We start from the raw sequence: 15093 nt of genomic DNA on the forward strand, positions 1-15093 counted from the left end.
TTGAGTAAGTGCTGTGTGAGCAGTCTGTCCATACATATAAACCTTAACCCCAAACTACTGCTTGGAGACCTGTCACAAAACAGTTCCAGCAGTGCAGGTAGGAGGCTCAGCCTTAAGCACTCCATTTCAACCCACTGTTTTTAGCAGCTCAACTAACAGGTATGTAAAATGGCTTTTATTCTGTTGATTTAAAATGGTATAGTTATCCTTGTATAAACAGTACCATGCTTTTGACATTTTGGGTTCTATGCTCGTGATAAGGTGAAAATAATAAGTTTTCTTCTACTCTTGCCTTTCTATTTAATATACTTGACATTTAAACAGGATTTTTTTTTCTCAGCTGAGTGAAAAAGTTTCTTTAACTGTAGCCTTTCAGTTCAGGAAAATCCAATTCTAACTTTCAGGTCCTTGGCTGAAGATTTTGAGTTCATAAAATTAAACTGATGCACAACATTACTAAAGATTGGAACCTACTGGGGACCTGATAGAGAGTTACAAGATGATGAGAGGCATGGTGTGGGTGGGAGAGATTAGTGTTTGGAGGGTATTGCTTCACTTTTTAGCTAATTTGGCAGAATGGTGTAGGTTGGATGGGCTGTTCCTGTGCTGTACCGTTTAAATGGCAAAATCGGAAGTGTGCTAATGATACCTTTTCCCCATTTGTGGTTTATAATTCTCTGCTTTGTGAGTACAGAATTAAAACTGATCAATGCCCTGGTTACAAGCCTATACCTATCAGTGTTGGACTCTATTGCATTGACATACTGATCTGTGACCCAAATTGCAAATCGAAACTAAGCCGATAAAACTAATCGAGAGTGCCGATGCTGGAATCTGGAGCAACAAACTGTTTGCTGGAGAAACTCAATGAGTTGAACAGCAGCTGTGTGAGGAAATGGATTGTTACTGTTTTTTGTCAAAATCCTGCATTGAGATTTGGGTCCTGATACTGCTCAACCTGCTGAGTCCCTCCTGCAGATTGTTGAAATGAACTGAATTTTTTTTTAAAAAAAGTATAATTGATAACAATGAATATTGTAGCATCTGGAGACAGACTTGAGTTAAAAATCAGTAAATTCAGATTAAACTCTGGAGATTCTACAGATGTTGGAAATCCAGAGTAACACACTAAATGTTGGAGGAACTCAGCAGGTCAGGCAGCGTCTATGGAAAGGAATAAACAGTCACCACTTTGAGCCAAGACCCTTCATCAGACTCTTTTGCTTTGATGTTTTTCTTTGCCAAAGTAATTTTTCAAAATAATTTAGATACTGTCCAGTATCGACACTGGCACATACACTCTCACTTTCAACAAATAAATATTTAATTTCTATTGTTCTTCATTCTTGGTGAATATTGCATTTTTAAAATTTTATAGCCTTATTTTTCCTTAACATTGGATTTTTAATTTTCTTGTTTACTGTTTATGGCAATAATCAGACTTAGCAGAAAAAAATTCTCATTAGATAAAATTTCTTCAGCCTATATTAGTTAGGTTAGAATAAGTTTGAAAGCTCCTATATTCAGCATGAAGGTATCTATATTTTTAATTTTGAAATGAATGTAGCAGATTTCTATGTGACTGCAGACTTTTGTACATATTGCAGCACCAATAAAATCAATTCAATTTCTTGTCAGCAGAACATCAGGATTCTGCCCTGCAAGCTTTGTACCTTGTGAAATGTGAACGTTGATGTACCATGTCTGGTAATCTCCACAATAACAAACAGATGACTGATTATCCTTTGAATAATAGCAATTGCTTGTAATTGCTATTACAAGCTAAAGGTTACTCAATCATAAACCTAATAGCCGAAATAAAAGTTTTGATTTATTTGGACCTAGATTTAATTTGTTGAATGTCCTTTTTGTTTGCTATTATTGCTAGTTCTTTCAAACTTTTCAGAAGTACTATTGGATGCTTTTCCTGATAGTGAATGTGTTAGTCAATTAGAATATAGACCTTGCTTCTAACTAGCAAGACTGCACATGAAGGGTTAACTAATAGCAACACACACAAAATACTGGAGGAACTCGGCATTCTGGCAGTATCTATGGAAAAGAGTTGACAGTCAACATTTCAGTCTGAGACCCTTCTTCAGGACTCCTGCAGGACCCTCCTAAAGAAGGGTCTCGACCTGAAACGTCAACTGTTTACTCTTTTCCATAGATGCTGCCTAGCCTGCTGAGATCCTCCAGCATTTTGTGTGTGTGTGTGTGTGTGTGTTGCTTTGGATTTCCAGCATCTGTAGATTTTCTAATGTTTGTAACTAATTAATGGCATCTCTTATATGATCATTCTATTGTGGGAGGCAATTCTCAGTGAACTGTATCTGTGGTACAATTGTGCATCCCAGGAATCCAAATGTATCAAGTTGATGTCTGTCATATGGGCAAAACTTCCATTTCTCTGAGAGAAGATTGCATTAGACTGAGTCAGAATCGGGTTTATTATCAGTGACTCATGTCATGAAATAGTTTTGTAGCAGCAATACAGTGCAATACTTAAAACAATATTACTATAAGTAACAAAACATATAAAAAGTAGTGCAAAAAAACCCAAAATAGTGAGGTAGTATTCATGGACCATTCAGAAATCTAATGGTAGAGGGAAAGAAGTTGTTCCTAAAATGTTCCATGGTGTTTCTTTGTGTTGTGGCTGTCGGTGGGAAGACAAATCTCAGGGCTGTATCTGAATACATACTATGATAACAAACGTACTTTGAATCTTTAGAGTGTGTATCTTCAGGCTCCAGTACCTCCTCATTGATGTTAGTAATGAGAGGAAGACACGTCCTGATTGGTGAGGGTCTTTAATGATGGGTGCACTCTGAGTACATATTTAACAGTAATATACTTGCCCCTGTTGTGTAGGTGATTGGCAAACCCTGAGGAGAGCTGATAGGAATGCAGGGAGGTTAAATGACTTTGTGTAGGATTAGTGTATTAGTGGGTAGTTGACTGGATGAGGGGTTGTAAAGATTCTGCTTCCATACTGTGTAACATCCTCCAACTCAGGGTCTCTACCAGTAATAACAACAATCACAAAAACCTGATTTTCCAGAACAAACTAAAGATCATGCTGCATTTCCCTAATGGGTAAACTTAATCAATGTAAACTGCAGGACAGGTATTTCAGCCACCGTCTCCTGTTATTTACAAATTTTTTTTATTTTAAAAAGCCAACTCTTTCATTAAATATAAATTTTATAAAACTATTGTGCTTGACTGCAAACCTGCTGCAACATTCATGGACACAGAGGCTTGGACATTTTTTGTGCAACTGGACTTTACTGATATCATACATGTGCTTGTATGTGCCTTGAGTTGAGTATGATGCTGTATTGTGTTTTGCACCTTGGCCCTGGAGTAAACTGTTCTGTTTGGCTGTATTTGTGTATGGCTGAATGCCAATTAAATGGACACAAATTGTGACAAAGCTATTTGACGTTGTTTTGTAGGTTACTTTATTTGTTCTTTTAAACTTTCCCTCACTATTGTGGGTAATTTCCTGCAGAGAGCTGATATGAATTCCTTCAGCATTACTCCAGTTCATGAAATTGATGTCTTGGGTTAAGCCCACTGAGTCACTGACCAACCCCACTTTATTCTCCGCACATTTCAGTATCAGAAGTAAATTTCTTATCGAAGTACATATGTGTCACCTTGTACATCCCTGAGATTTATTTTCATGCAGGCATACTCAATAAATAAAATCCATAACGGAATCAATGAAATACCACACCAATCTCCATCCCATATGCTGATTCATCACCACCTTTGATCTGGCCCACAACCGCAAACTTGAACATGGCATTGGAGCTGTGCTTAGCCACATAGCCATAAGTGGTGCAACAGGGCTGATGGAGATTGTGGAAGAGATATTGCCTATCAAACTGACAGGGGTCTGCAAGTGAGGAAATCCAGGATCCAATTGCACAAGGAAGCATTGAGGCCCAGGTCTTGAAGCTTGTTAATTAGTTTTGAGGGGCTGATGGTATTGGATGCTGAGCTGCAGTTGATAAAGAGCATCCTGCTGTATGCATCTTTGCTGTCCAGATATTCCATGGTTGAGTGGAGAGCCAAAGCCATGCAATCTGCTGTGGACCTGTTGTTCCAGTAATATCATTGACATGCAGCATGTCATGAAATTTGTTCTGCAGCAGCACTGTGCCATACATAAATATGATACATTTCAGGCTCCTGTACTTTCTCCCTAATGGTAACATTGAGAAGTGAGCATGTTCTGGGTGATGGGGATCCTTAATGATAGGTGCTGCCTTTTTGAAGCATCACTCCTTGAAGATGCCCTCAAATCAGGGGAGGCTGGTGCCCATGATAGCTCTGGCTGAGTCTGAAACCTTCTGTGGCTTTTTCTGACCCTGTGCAGTGGCCATTCCATATCAGATGGTGATCCAACAAGTTGGACCGCTCTGGGAAATTTGCAAGAGTCTTTGGTGATGGAACAAATCTCCTCCAAACAAACTCCAACTTCACCCAGATTGTACCAACTCACTGACACAAAAATGGAAATTTACAAAAAACTAATTGACCTATCAACCCTCAAAGCCTTTGGCCTGATGAGTCCAGAGCAACACTTTCAAAATGCAGCAGGTCAGGCAGCATCTATGGAAATGAATGGGCAGTTGATAAGGGCTGAGATTCTTCTTCAGGACTGGAAAGGAAAGGGGAAGTTGTCCAAACGAAAAGGTAGGTGAGTGGAAGCAGGGTAGCTCAGTGACAGGTGAAGTCAGATGGTTTGGAAAGGTAGAGGACTGGAGAAGAAGGAATCTGATAGAGGAGAGCAGAATGATGGTGAGAAAAGGTAAGAAGCCAGAGAGAGGAATAGATGAGGGGAGGGGGAGGGAACTTTTTTTTAAACCGCAAGGAGAAATTGATTTTCTTGCTGGTAGGTTAATCAGAGCACTTGGAGGAAACCCACACAGTCACAGGAAGGACATGGAGACTCCACACAGACAGCAGCAGAGAGTATAATTGAACCCAGGTTGCAGAAGTGGAGAAGCAGTGACTCTACCAGGGTGGACCCCTTCACCCAGAACATCCTCTCGTTGCTACCAGGGAGGTGACACCAGATCAATAACTAACTCTTAAAGCTGCATTAAAAAAGGATCTGTTTACACCAGATTGAAGGTTTGAGTCTAATGGTATTCAACGTTCTTTTTCATTAAACCAGCTATCAAGACTAGATGATCTCTGATACTATTTGCCACATCTTGATTATTAGAATCCGATTTAATATCACCAGCATACGTTGTCAAATTTGTTGTTATGCAGCAGCAGTACATTGTAATTTAACTTTTGTATACTTTCATTCAGTTTTAATAAGTATTGCAAAAAAAGCAGCAAGGTAGTATTTATGGGTTCAATGTCCATTCTGATGACAGAGGGGAAGAAGCAGTTCCTGAATTATTGAGTGTGTGTCTTTAGGCTCCTGTTCCTCCTCCCTGACAGTAGCAATGAGAAAGAGCACATTCTGGGGGATGGGGGTCTTTAATGAAGAATGCCACCTTTGAGGCATCACTCTTTGACGATGTCCTGGGTACGACAGAGCTAATGTCCATGATGGAGCAGACTAAGTTTACAAATCTCTGCAGCTTATTTGGATCCTGCACAGTAGCCCCCCCCACCCACAGACGGTGATACAGCCAGTCTGAATTTCTGAACTAACTTATTATTGAACACAACTTGATGTGACCTAACTTGGGATATATTCCTCTGGATGTATTAACATAAATGACTTAAAAGGAAAAAAAAAATAATCAGGAGTGGTTTAATTAGTCTTTAGTCATTCTGATACCCATCGTGTTCCGATCTTGTGCTGTAGCCAGCCAACCACCCACCCCCCCAACCCCCGACTGACTGCAGCCCGAAGTACAAATAATGCTCCCCAAAGTACATCTGTCACAAAATGAATATTCAGTAACATTGCAAAAGGACAGTTTGTTGTGAGGAGATGCATCATATTCCACGTGAAAATCTTATAGCAAACCAGGAATAATTTGTTCATTAGAGGTTAGTTTGCATTTCTGATGGAATAAATCAGTGGAAATTTAAGGATGTTATTTAGCAAACCCCACCTTATTAAACAAGCTCGTCTTGAAGCTGCAATGTATTGTTAACTTGCATACAAAACAGATTGCTTCATAATTTGTCAATAAAATAGTTAAATTGTATCCTGGAGATAAATAACAATCATATAGCTTTAATCATAAGCATCATTTTGTGATAAATAGCTATTGTGCAAGTGTGCTTGAGCAAGTATTTACCGTATCTCTTACCATCCCATATCCTAATATCAACTCCTTGAACCATAAACTAGGTTACAGGCTACATTTGTAATACCATATTTTCAGTTGCCACAGCTGACTAGGTAACTTGGAGCACAACATATAGGAGCAGAATCTTAAACAAGAGAAAATCTGCAGATGCTGGAAATGCGAACAACATCGACTGTATTTTTTCCACCCCATAGATACTGCCTGGCCTGCCAAGTTCCTTCAGCATTTTGTGTGTTGCTTGGATTTCCAGCATCTGCACGTTTTCTCTTGTTTGAGTGGAAGGGTCTCGGCCTGAAACGCCAAGTGTGCTTTTTTTTCCCCCACAGATGCTGCCTGGCATCTTGTGTGTGTTGCTAGGAGCAGAATTAAGCCATTTGGCCCTTTGAGTCTGCTCCAATATTCAATCATGACTGATCCTTTTTCCCTACTCCCCATAATCTTTGATGCAATGCCAAACAAGAGCCTAGCAATCTCCACCTTAAATACACCCAATGACCTGGCTTCCACAGCTGCCTGTGTAACACATTCCACTAGTTCTTCACCTTTTGGCTAAAGAAGTTTTAAATGGATGTCCCTCTATCTTGAGGCTGTACCCTCTTGTCCTAGACTCTCCCACCATGGGAAAGTCCTTTCCACATTGACTGTCTAGACCTTTCAACATTTGAAAGGTTTCAATGAGGTCCACCCCCACCCACAAATCCTTCTAAATTCCAGTGAGTGCAGGCCAGGCCCAGAGTCATCAAACATTCTTCATATGGTAACCCTTTCATTCCCAGAATCATCCTTGTGAACCTCCTCTGAACCCCCTGCAATGCCAGCACATCCTTTCTTGGATAAGGAGCCCAAACCTATGCAATTCTCAAGGTGAGGCCTCACCAGTGCCTTACCTCAGTATCACATCCCTGCTCTATTCTGCTAAACCTCTTGAAATGAATGCCATCATTGCATTTGCTTCCTCATCACGGACTCAAACTGCAAGTTAACCTTTAGGGTGTTCTGCACAAGGAGTCCCATGACCCTTTGCGTCTCATACTTTTGGATTTTCTCTTCATTTAGAAAATAGTCCGCATATTTATTTTCATCTACCCAAGTACATGACCGCGTATTTTCCAACATTGTATTTAATTTGCCACATTCTTGCCCATTCTACTAATCTGTCCAAGTCCTTCTGCAACCTTCCCATTTCCTCAACACTATCTGTCACTCTACAAATCTTCATATCATCTGCAAGCTTGGCAGCAAAGCCGTCTATTCTATATACAGCATAAAAAGAAGTGGTCCTAACACCGACCCCTGCAGTGACTACTAGTCACTGGCAGCCAATCAGAAAAGGAGCCTTTTATTTCCACTCACTGCCTCCTACCAATCAGCCAATTCTCTAACCATGCTAGTAACTTTCCTGTAATACCATAAGCTCTTAACTTGGTAAGCAGCCTCATGTGTGGCATTTGGTCAAAGACCTTCTGAAAGTCCCGATATACAACATCCCTTTGTCTAACCTACTTGTAATCTCCTCAAAGAATTTCAACAGGTTCATCAGGCAGGATTTTCCCTGAAGGAAACCATGCTAACTTTGTTCTATCTTGTCCTATGTCACCAAGTACTCTATAACCTCATCCTTAACAATCGACTACAGCATCTTCCCAACCACTGGAGTCAGGCTAACCAGTCTATAATTTACTTTCATTAAGAGTGGAGTGACATTCTCAATTCTCCAGTCCTCCCAAACCATGCCAAAGTCCAATGATTCTTTGAAAAACATTACTGATGCCTCCACAATATCTATCACTACTTCTTTCAGAATGCTAGGGAGTAGTTCATCTGGTTCAGGTGATTTATGTACCCTTAGGTCTTTCAGCTTTTTGAGCACCTTCTCTCTTGTAATAATATCTGTACTTGCTTCTCTTCCCCCACACCCTTCAACATCTGGCACACTGACACAAAATACTCATTTAGTTCATCTGCCATCTTCTTGTCCCCCATTATTGTTCCTCCAGCCTCATTTTCTAAGGGTCCTATATCAACTCTCATCTCTCATTTCTTTTTGCATACTTGAAAAAGCTTTTTCTATCCTTTGATATTCTTTGCTAGCTTGCTTTCATATTTCTTTTTCCTCCTAAAGACTTTTAGTTGCTTTCTGTACACTTTTAAAAGTTTTCCAATCCCCTATCTTCCCATTAATTTTTGCTTTGTTGTATGCCCCCTTTTGCTTTTCGTTAGCTTTGACTTCCCTTGTCAGCCACAGTTGTTCTACTTTGCCATGAGTATTTATTTGTTTTCAGAATACCCATCTTGTACCTTTCCCAGAAACTCGCGCCATTGCTGATCCACTGACATCCCTGTCAGCATCTTCCAATTTACTTTGGATACCTCCTCTGTCACACCACTGTAATTTCTTTCACTCCACTGAAGTACTGCTAAATCAGACTTTACTTTCTCAGTTTTAACTTTCATCACACTGAATAGTAGAGAACCCAGTTACAAAGGTAAGTCACACAAAATTAGAGGAAAAAAAATCCAACGAAACTTTTTGGGTTGTCCAACTAGATTCCTTAGCAGGTAAGGTACCGGTTCAGTCAAAGTCCAAAAAAAACATTAAACTGGAGCTTCCTACAATAGCACTTACACAAAATGACTCCAAGACTGAGGAAAGAAATAGGGACAATGAACAAAAATAGGGCTACAAACAAGGCACAGGTGATAACAATGCACTAATATTTAGCCTAATAGGCAGGTGAGCAGGAAGGGGTTGGTCTTGTCATCTCTGACTCCCTCTGGTGGCCATTTTGATGTGACACAAATTAAGTCACTTAATACTTGGAAATATATAATCGTGGTGCTTTAAGGTATCTGGAAATATCTTAAAATCACAAGATCAAATTTAAGATTATTCATTATATACATGAATCTCATTAATATTACACAGAGCTCATTTAGACTGCAGAAGCAGACTATCCATCCCTCAATGCCTGTGCTGGTGTTTGGCCCAAAATGCTGTGCCCATGTTTTTTAGTGTGAGCTTAGTCCTGTAGAGCAACAACCATGATCTTACTGCAGGATGGGTGCATCCAGTCTGTAGCAATGCCCTCGAATGACTCCACTCCCAGGTCCTTCCTCTTGGGGCTCACCTGGGACTGCAGACCCGGACCTGTGGTAGTCATGGACAGGATAGTGAGAGGCTGACTTGGCCTGTCTAATCCCCTAGGCCCAAGTTCAGCATCATGCTGAGAAAACATGGGTCAGTCGGTATGAAATGAGTGCAGTGCTGCAGAGTTCCAATGTCACAGGGTACAGTGCAGGTGGGTACAGGTCTGGCAAGGGGCAGCAGAGCACAAAGGAGAGTCAGTAGATGATGCAAATTGTAGCCGCAAGGGGCAGTGGCATAAACGAAGGAGGGAGCAATGAGGCAATGGATCAGTGAGGAGGCATTGCAAACCAATGAGAACTATAATTCAGACAAAGTTTATAATAAATACAAGTATCTTTGATAAGTGGATATTTTAATAATTGAATTTATTAATTTTAAAGACACCATTATTAAAAAATTACAAATGGTTTACAGTTATTTTCTCATGAAGATGATGAACTTCTAGATTTGTTTGTCCTCTGTTCGGTTTAAGATGCCCTAACTGCAGCATAAAATGCTTTGCGTTCTTGGTTGGAAAAAGTGGTTATTTTATTCCAACTGATACAGAGCAGGAGAGGCCCTTCCAGCCCCCTGAGCCGCGTCATCCGGCAACCCACAGTTTAAGCTTGGCCCAATCGCGGGACAATTTGCAATGATCAATTAACTGACTAACTTGGGACTGTGAGCAGAAACCAGAGTACCTGGAGAAAACCCACACATTCCATGGGGAGAACGACAGACCCCTTACAGAAGATGTTGGAATTGAACTGTGAACTCTGACGCCCCGAGTTGCATTAACATTACGCTAACTGCTACACTACCATGGCGCCAGTGAGAATCATTTATGTCACAAGTAAAGATGAGTGAGGTCATTACCCTTCTCAGTGGAATCACTGAAGATCATAATAATGTTTTATTTTGCCTTCTGTAGCCTCACGTTAGTTTAGCCCCATCTCTCTTCCTTAGAGTGCAATCAATATGCTTATCATTCTGGTTGATCAACAGCCTTCTGAGGCCACCCTAGTACTTGTTTCAGCTAGTACTTCCTTGTCTCACTCTACTCACAAGCGAGTGAACATTTCAGAGAAACTATGGTCATTGAGGGGAAAGGTTTCTCCGCAAGATTCAGGTCGATAGGACTAAGCAGTTTAAGTGGTTTGGCACAGTCTAGATGGGCCAAAGGGCCTGTTTCTGTGCTGTACTTGTCTATGACTCTATTGCAGTTAACTGCTACAGGAAATTAATGAAGATAACAAAGATAAATATTCTAACAGAAACCTAGGGCGACCTCATTGAAACCTTTTGAATGTTGAAAGACCTTAATAAAGAGGATGTGGAGAGGTTGGTTCCTATGTCAGGAATGTTGAACAAAGGACATGGCCTTGGAATAGAGGGACATCCATTTAGAATGGAGATGAAGAGAAATTTCTTTATCCAGAATGTGGTAAATTTGAGGAATTTGTTGCCACAGGCAGCTTGGAGCTGAAGTCTTAATGTATATTTAAGGCAGAGGTTGATTGATTCTTGTTTATTCAGGGCATGAAGGGATATGAGGAGAAGGCAGGAGATTAAGGCTGAGATAGAAAATAGATCGGCCATGATGAAATTGGAGAGCAGTCTCAAAAGGCAAAATGGCCCAATCCAGTTCCCATCTCTCATGGTCTTATGGTCTAAACCCTTATGAAATGAGATATTTGAAGGAAGATATGCTACTATCTTAGCTAAACTTCAGAGAAACATTGGATATTAATGTGGTGTCATGACAGCTGGTTGTCAGTTGTTAGAGTACACAATATACCAACGATCATCGATTGCCGAGTTGGAAGTTGGGGTATTCAAATATACTAGAAGGTGTTTCTGTTGTTTGATGGCTTTTTGAAGTTTGTGGTGCAGTTTACTGATCTCTTAATCAAAATCCTTCTGCAACATTTACAAATCATCTAACCTGCTTCACACAACAATATGAAGTTTTCAATTCTCACTCTGTGTGTAAACAAAATGTGAATCTATTTGTTATAAGCAATTAAGACAGGTAAATAAGTTGAGATAGTGAGTATTGCAAACTGTTTGATAACTATTTTTATATTAATATTACAGCCACATCTTTGCTGCAGAATTTAAACAATGAGTCTCCTGATCCCTGTGTCAGTTCTGATCTTGATCGGTGCAATCCTTTACTGGTTGTGGCACGAAGAAAAGCCTGTCAAATTGTCATATGATCTTTCCAGGCAATCTGTACAGGTCAAGGTGAGTTGAACTAAATTTTCTTGACAGAGATGACACGAGTAGATAAAATGTATTTAAGAAAGTACTTTTATTCATAACTTTTAATCTGTGTGAAATTTGTGTTAGATTTATGAACAAGAATTTCCTTTTATAAAGGAGAACCAATAATCGATCACAATTACTTCTCTTAAACCACTTCTGACTATTTCTGTAATGTTTTTTTTCTGAGCGTATTAAGTGCTCCTGACCAAAAATTATCAACCATGCAGAGTAACATGCACTCATCCCCAACCCTTTGTTCACACAATTGAGTATTACAAACAGTAATGTTGATCAACTTAACTGAGAATTTTTATCTGTGAATCACGTGTTCTTTTTATAGTAGAGTCCAAAACACAGGTATAACTGTAAAGCATGAAAAACCAAAAATTCAAAACTGAAATGTCAGCACTTCAAAGAATCCATCCCTTTTTGCTGAGTACTTAATTGAACCACCTCTCCCAGCTATTACAGCCAGTAGTCTTTTGGATAAGTCTGTTAACTTTGCACAACATGATGGAGCGAGATTTGCTAAATTTCTCCAGCTGTGCCAGGTTAGTTGGGGAATAGTGGGGACAGCAATCTTTAGTTCCTGCTAGAGCTGTTCGATCGGGTTAAATTCAGGACTCTGATGGGGCCTCTCAAGGACATTAATGTTCTTCAATTGAAGCCACTCCATGGTTGCTCTGACAGCGTGCTTTGGTACATTGTCCTGCTGAAAGATGAACTTCATCCCCAGTTTAAGCTTTCTGGCAGAGGAGAGCAGGTTTTATCCAGGATTCCCCTGTATTTAGCAACATTCATCTTTCCATCAATCCTGACTAGATTTCCAGTCCCTGCTGTTGAAAAGCATTCCTATAACATGAAGCTAACTCCATCACACTTTACTGTAGGATGGTGGTGCCTGGTTGATGTGGATTTATGCTACATGCACCGCTTAATATTGAGGCCAAACTGTTCCACTTTGGTCTCTACTGACCACAAGACCTTCTTCCACATCTTTATGGTATCTTCTAAGTGACACTATGCAAAGTCTTTACAGCCAAGGATATTCCTTTTTTTAGCTAAGGCTTCTTTCTTGTCACTCTTCAATAAATACCTTTTTTAGTGCAAGGCCTTGGAGATTGTGGGGCCATGAATTTCATCTCCAGTTGCAGCCGCTGACACCTGCATCTTACTCAGAATGATTGTTGGTGTCATAGTAGCCTCTCCTACAAGTGCCATTCTTCCTTAGTCACTAAGTGTGGGATGGCGGCCTGACCTAGGCAGTGTGGTTGAGGTTTCACCTTCCATTTCTTCGTGATGAACTGCACTGAGCATGTTCAGTGCTTTTGAGATGCTCTTGTACCCTTCCCCAGATTTTTGCTTCTCTACTCTTTCCCTAATTTGGCTTGGAAGTTCTTCTGTCTTCATTTTGGTTTGGTCTGTTGAAAATCTACCACACAGAGAGAGTGGGTATTTATTCTTATGAATTCATTGAAGGCAGGTGATCCTCCAATTTTCTACATCAACAAATTGGGTGGGTTGGTAAGGTAATACTATGTTTTGCACCTGAGGGAAGTTAGCATAGGAATTACATAAGGGATGAATACTTCTTCAGCCTCATAATTTTGGTTTTTAATCTTTGGTAAATTGTTGACAGGTTTGGGAATTTTTCTTTGGATTTGAAATGATGCACAAAGTTTTGTAAATTAGCTCAAAAATCCCACTTTAATGTATCTTAAGTTTAGAAACTTAGACAATACAATGTGAAAATAGTTGTGGGGGGCTAAATGCTTTTCATGCACTGTATGAATATTTCTTGTGGTCAGTTCTTGTGTCTCTTACCCAACCCATGTCAGCTGCGTCATTATGCACTATGAACTCAGTCTGCATTAATATGATTCATTATGCATTTTATGATGAATTTATGTATTATGGAGTCTAATAAAATTTTGGCCTTTAAATATTTTATTATGGTGACTTTATTTATTCAGTGAGTATGTGTCAGAGTAAGGATTAGGGTAAGGGAGGGGCAAGAGGAGTAAAGCGAGAAAGGAGGGTTGCAAAAGTGGAGGAGTGGAGTGAAATGGTGTCTTATGGCCATCAGTGTAGATTCATTCTAGTCAAGTTAAGATTGCGAGTCTAGTGCTGTCTCCACTGGACTGAAGGGTTTAAATTACTTTGGGCTGCTTCAGCTTACTAAAAGGTTTTCTGAATTCTTAGGTATGCTTAAAAAGTTATAACTCGCAAGGGAAAAAGTAATTAATCTTTCTGTTACCCATAAAGCTTTCAAGATCTAGACAGTAAGAACGTGCAGTGGGAGGAATGTGTGGTATTAGTATCACTGGCGTATGTTGCAAAATCTGTCGTCTTTGAGGCAACAGTACAATGCAATACATATTAATAGAAAAAACATGAACTGCAGTAAATATATATTAAATAGTTAAGTTAAATAAGTAGATCAAAATAGTAGTAAGGTAATGTTCATGGGTTCAATGTCCATTCAGAAATTGGATGGCAGAAGGGAAGAAGTTGTTCCTGAATCATTGAGTATGTGCCTTCAGGCTCCTGACGGTAGCAGAGAGAACAAAGCATGACCTGGGTGATGGGAATCTTGAGGCATCATTCCTTGAATATATCCTGGAAACTACGAAGGCTAGTAACCACGATGGAGCTGACTAAGTCTGCATCTCAGCAGCTTATTTCGATCCTGTGCAGAGGTGCACCCCCACCCCCCCACCAGACAGTGATGTAGCCAGTCAGAATGTTCTCCATGGTTCATCTTTTAAAAAAAAAATTTGCTACTGTCTTTGCTGACATAACAATATCTCCTCAAAGTCCTAATGAAATATTGCTACTGTCATGCCTTCTTGGTAGCTGCATTGAACATGTATCCACTTTGCTAATATACATTTCATCAGTCTGAATTTTAGTATCTTCAATTTCATAGAAGAGTTCATTTTACTACTTTTCATTTACAGAATAGCAAAGATGCCAGGAGAAATGCAACGTTGAAAAACGATGAAGTGATATCTTACTATTATGATGATGTCAGAACACTCTATGAGGCTTTCCAAAGAGGCATACATGTATCAGGTATTGAAATACATGGAAAATTCCAAATGGAATCTGCTTTTAAAACCTTTTCACTATTCAACAATACTAAGTGTTTCTCTCCTGTCAGGTGACGGACCTTGTCTGGGTTACCGCAAACTTAAGCAGCCTTATCAGTGGCTTTCTTACAAGCAGGTAGGTGTTGAGTTCATAATAAAATCCTGGAACTAGTACAGAGGCCCAAGCCTGCAGAATGGGAAAACACAATTTGCAATATCTTGGAACTGGATCTTGATTCAGAGACGAGAAAAGTAATAATTAGTGTATTTTTTGTATCTGGTGGGTGAAGCAATTATGAGCTGTCAT

At 39.8% G+C, this 15093-nt stretch overlaps 1 protein-coding gene across 1 annotated transcript in view; it reads left to right on the forward strand.

Annotated features, from left to right (window-relative positions):
• Window positions 1-15093, forward strand: part of acsl5 (acyl-CoA synthetase long chain family member 5) — a 52130-nt gene continuing 37037 nt past the window's right edge. The window contains exons 1-4 of the mRNA XM_059947835.1: window positions 1-159; window positions 11524-11673; window positions 14655-14769; window positions 14858-14922. Of these exons, the coding sequence (XP_059803818.1) occupies window positions 11551-11673; window positions 14655-14769; window positions 14858-14922 (303 nt within the window). The 5' untranslated portion in view covers window positions 1-159; window positions 11524-11550. The remainder of the gene's footprint in view (window positions 160-11523; window positions 11674-14654; window positions 14770-14857; window positions 14923-15093) is intronic.

Source organism: Hypanus sabinus, chromosome 22 (assembly GCF_030144855.1).
Source record: "Hypanus sabinus isolate sHypSab1 chromosome 22, sHypSab1.hap1, whole genome shotgun sequence".
Classification (NCBI taxonomy): Eukaryota; Metazoa; Chordata; class Chondrichthyes; order Myliobatiformes; family Dasyatidae; genus Hypanus; species Hypanus sabinus.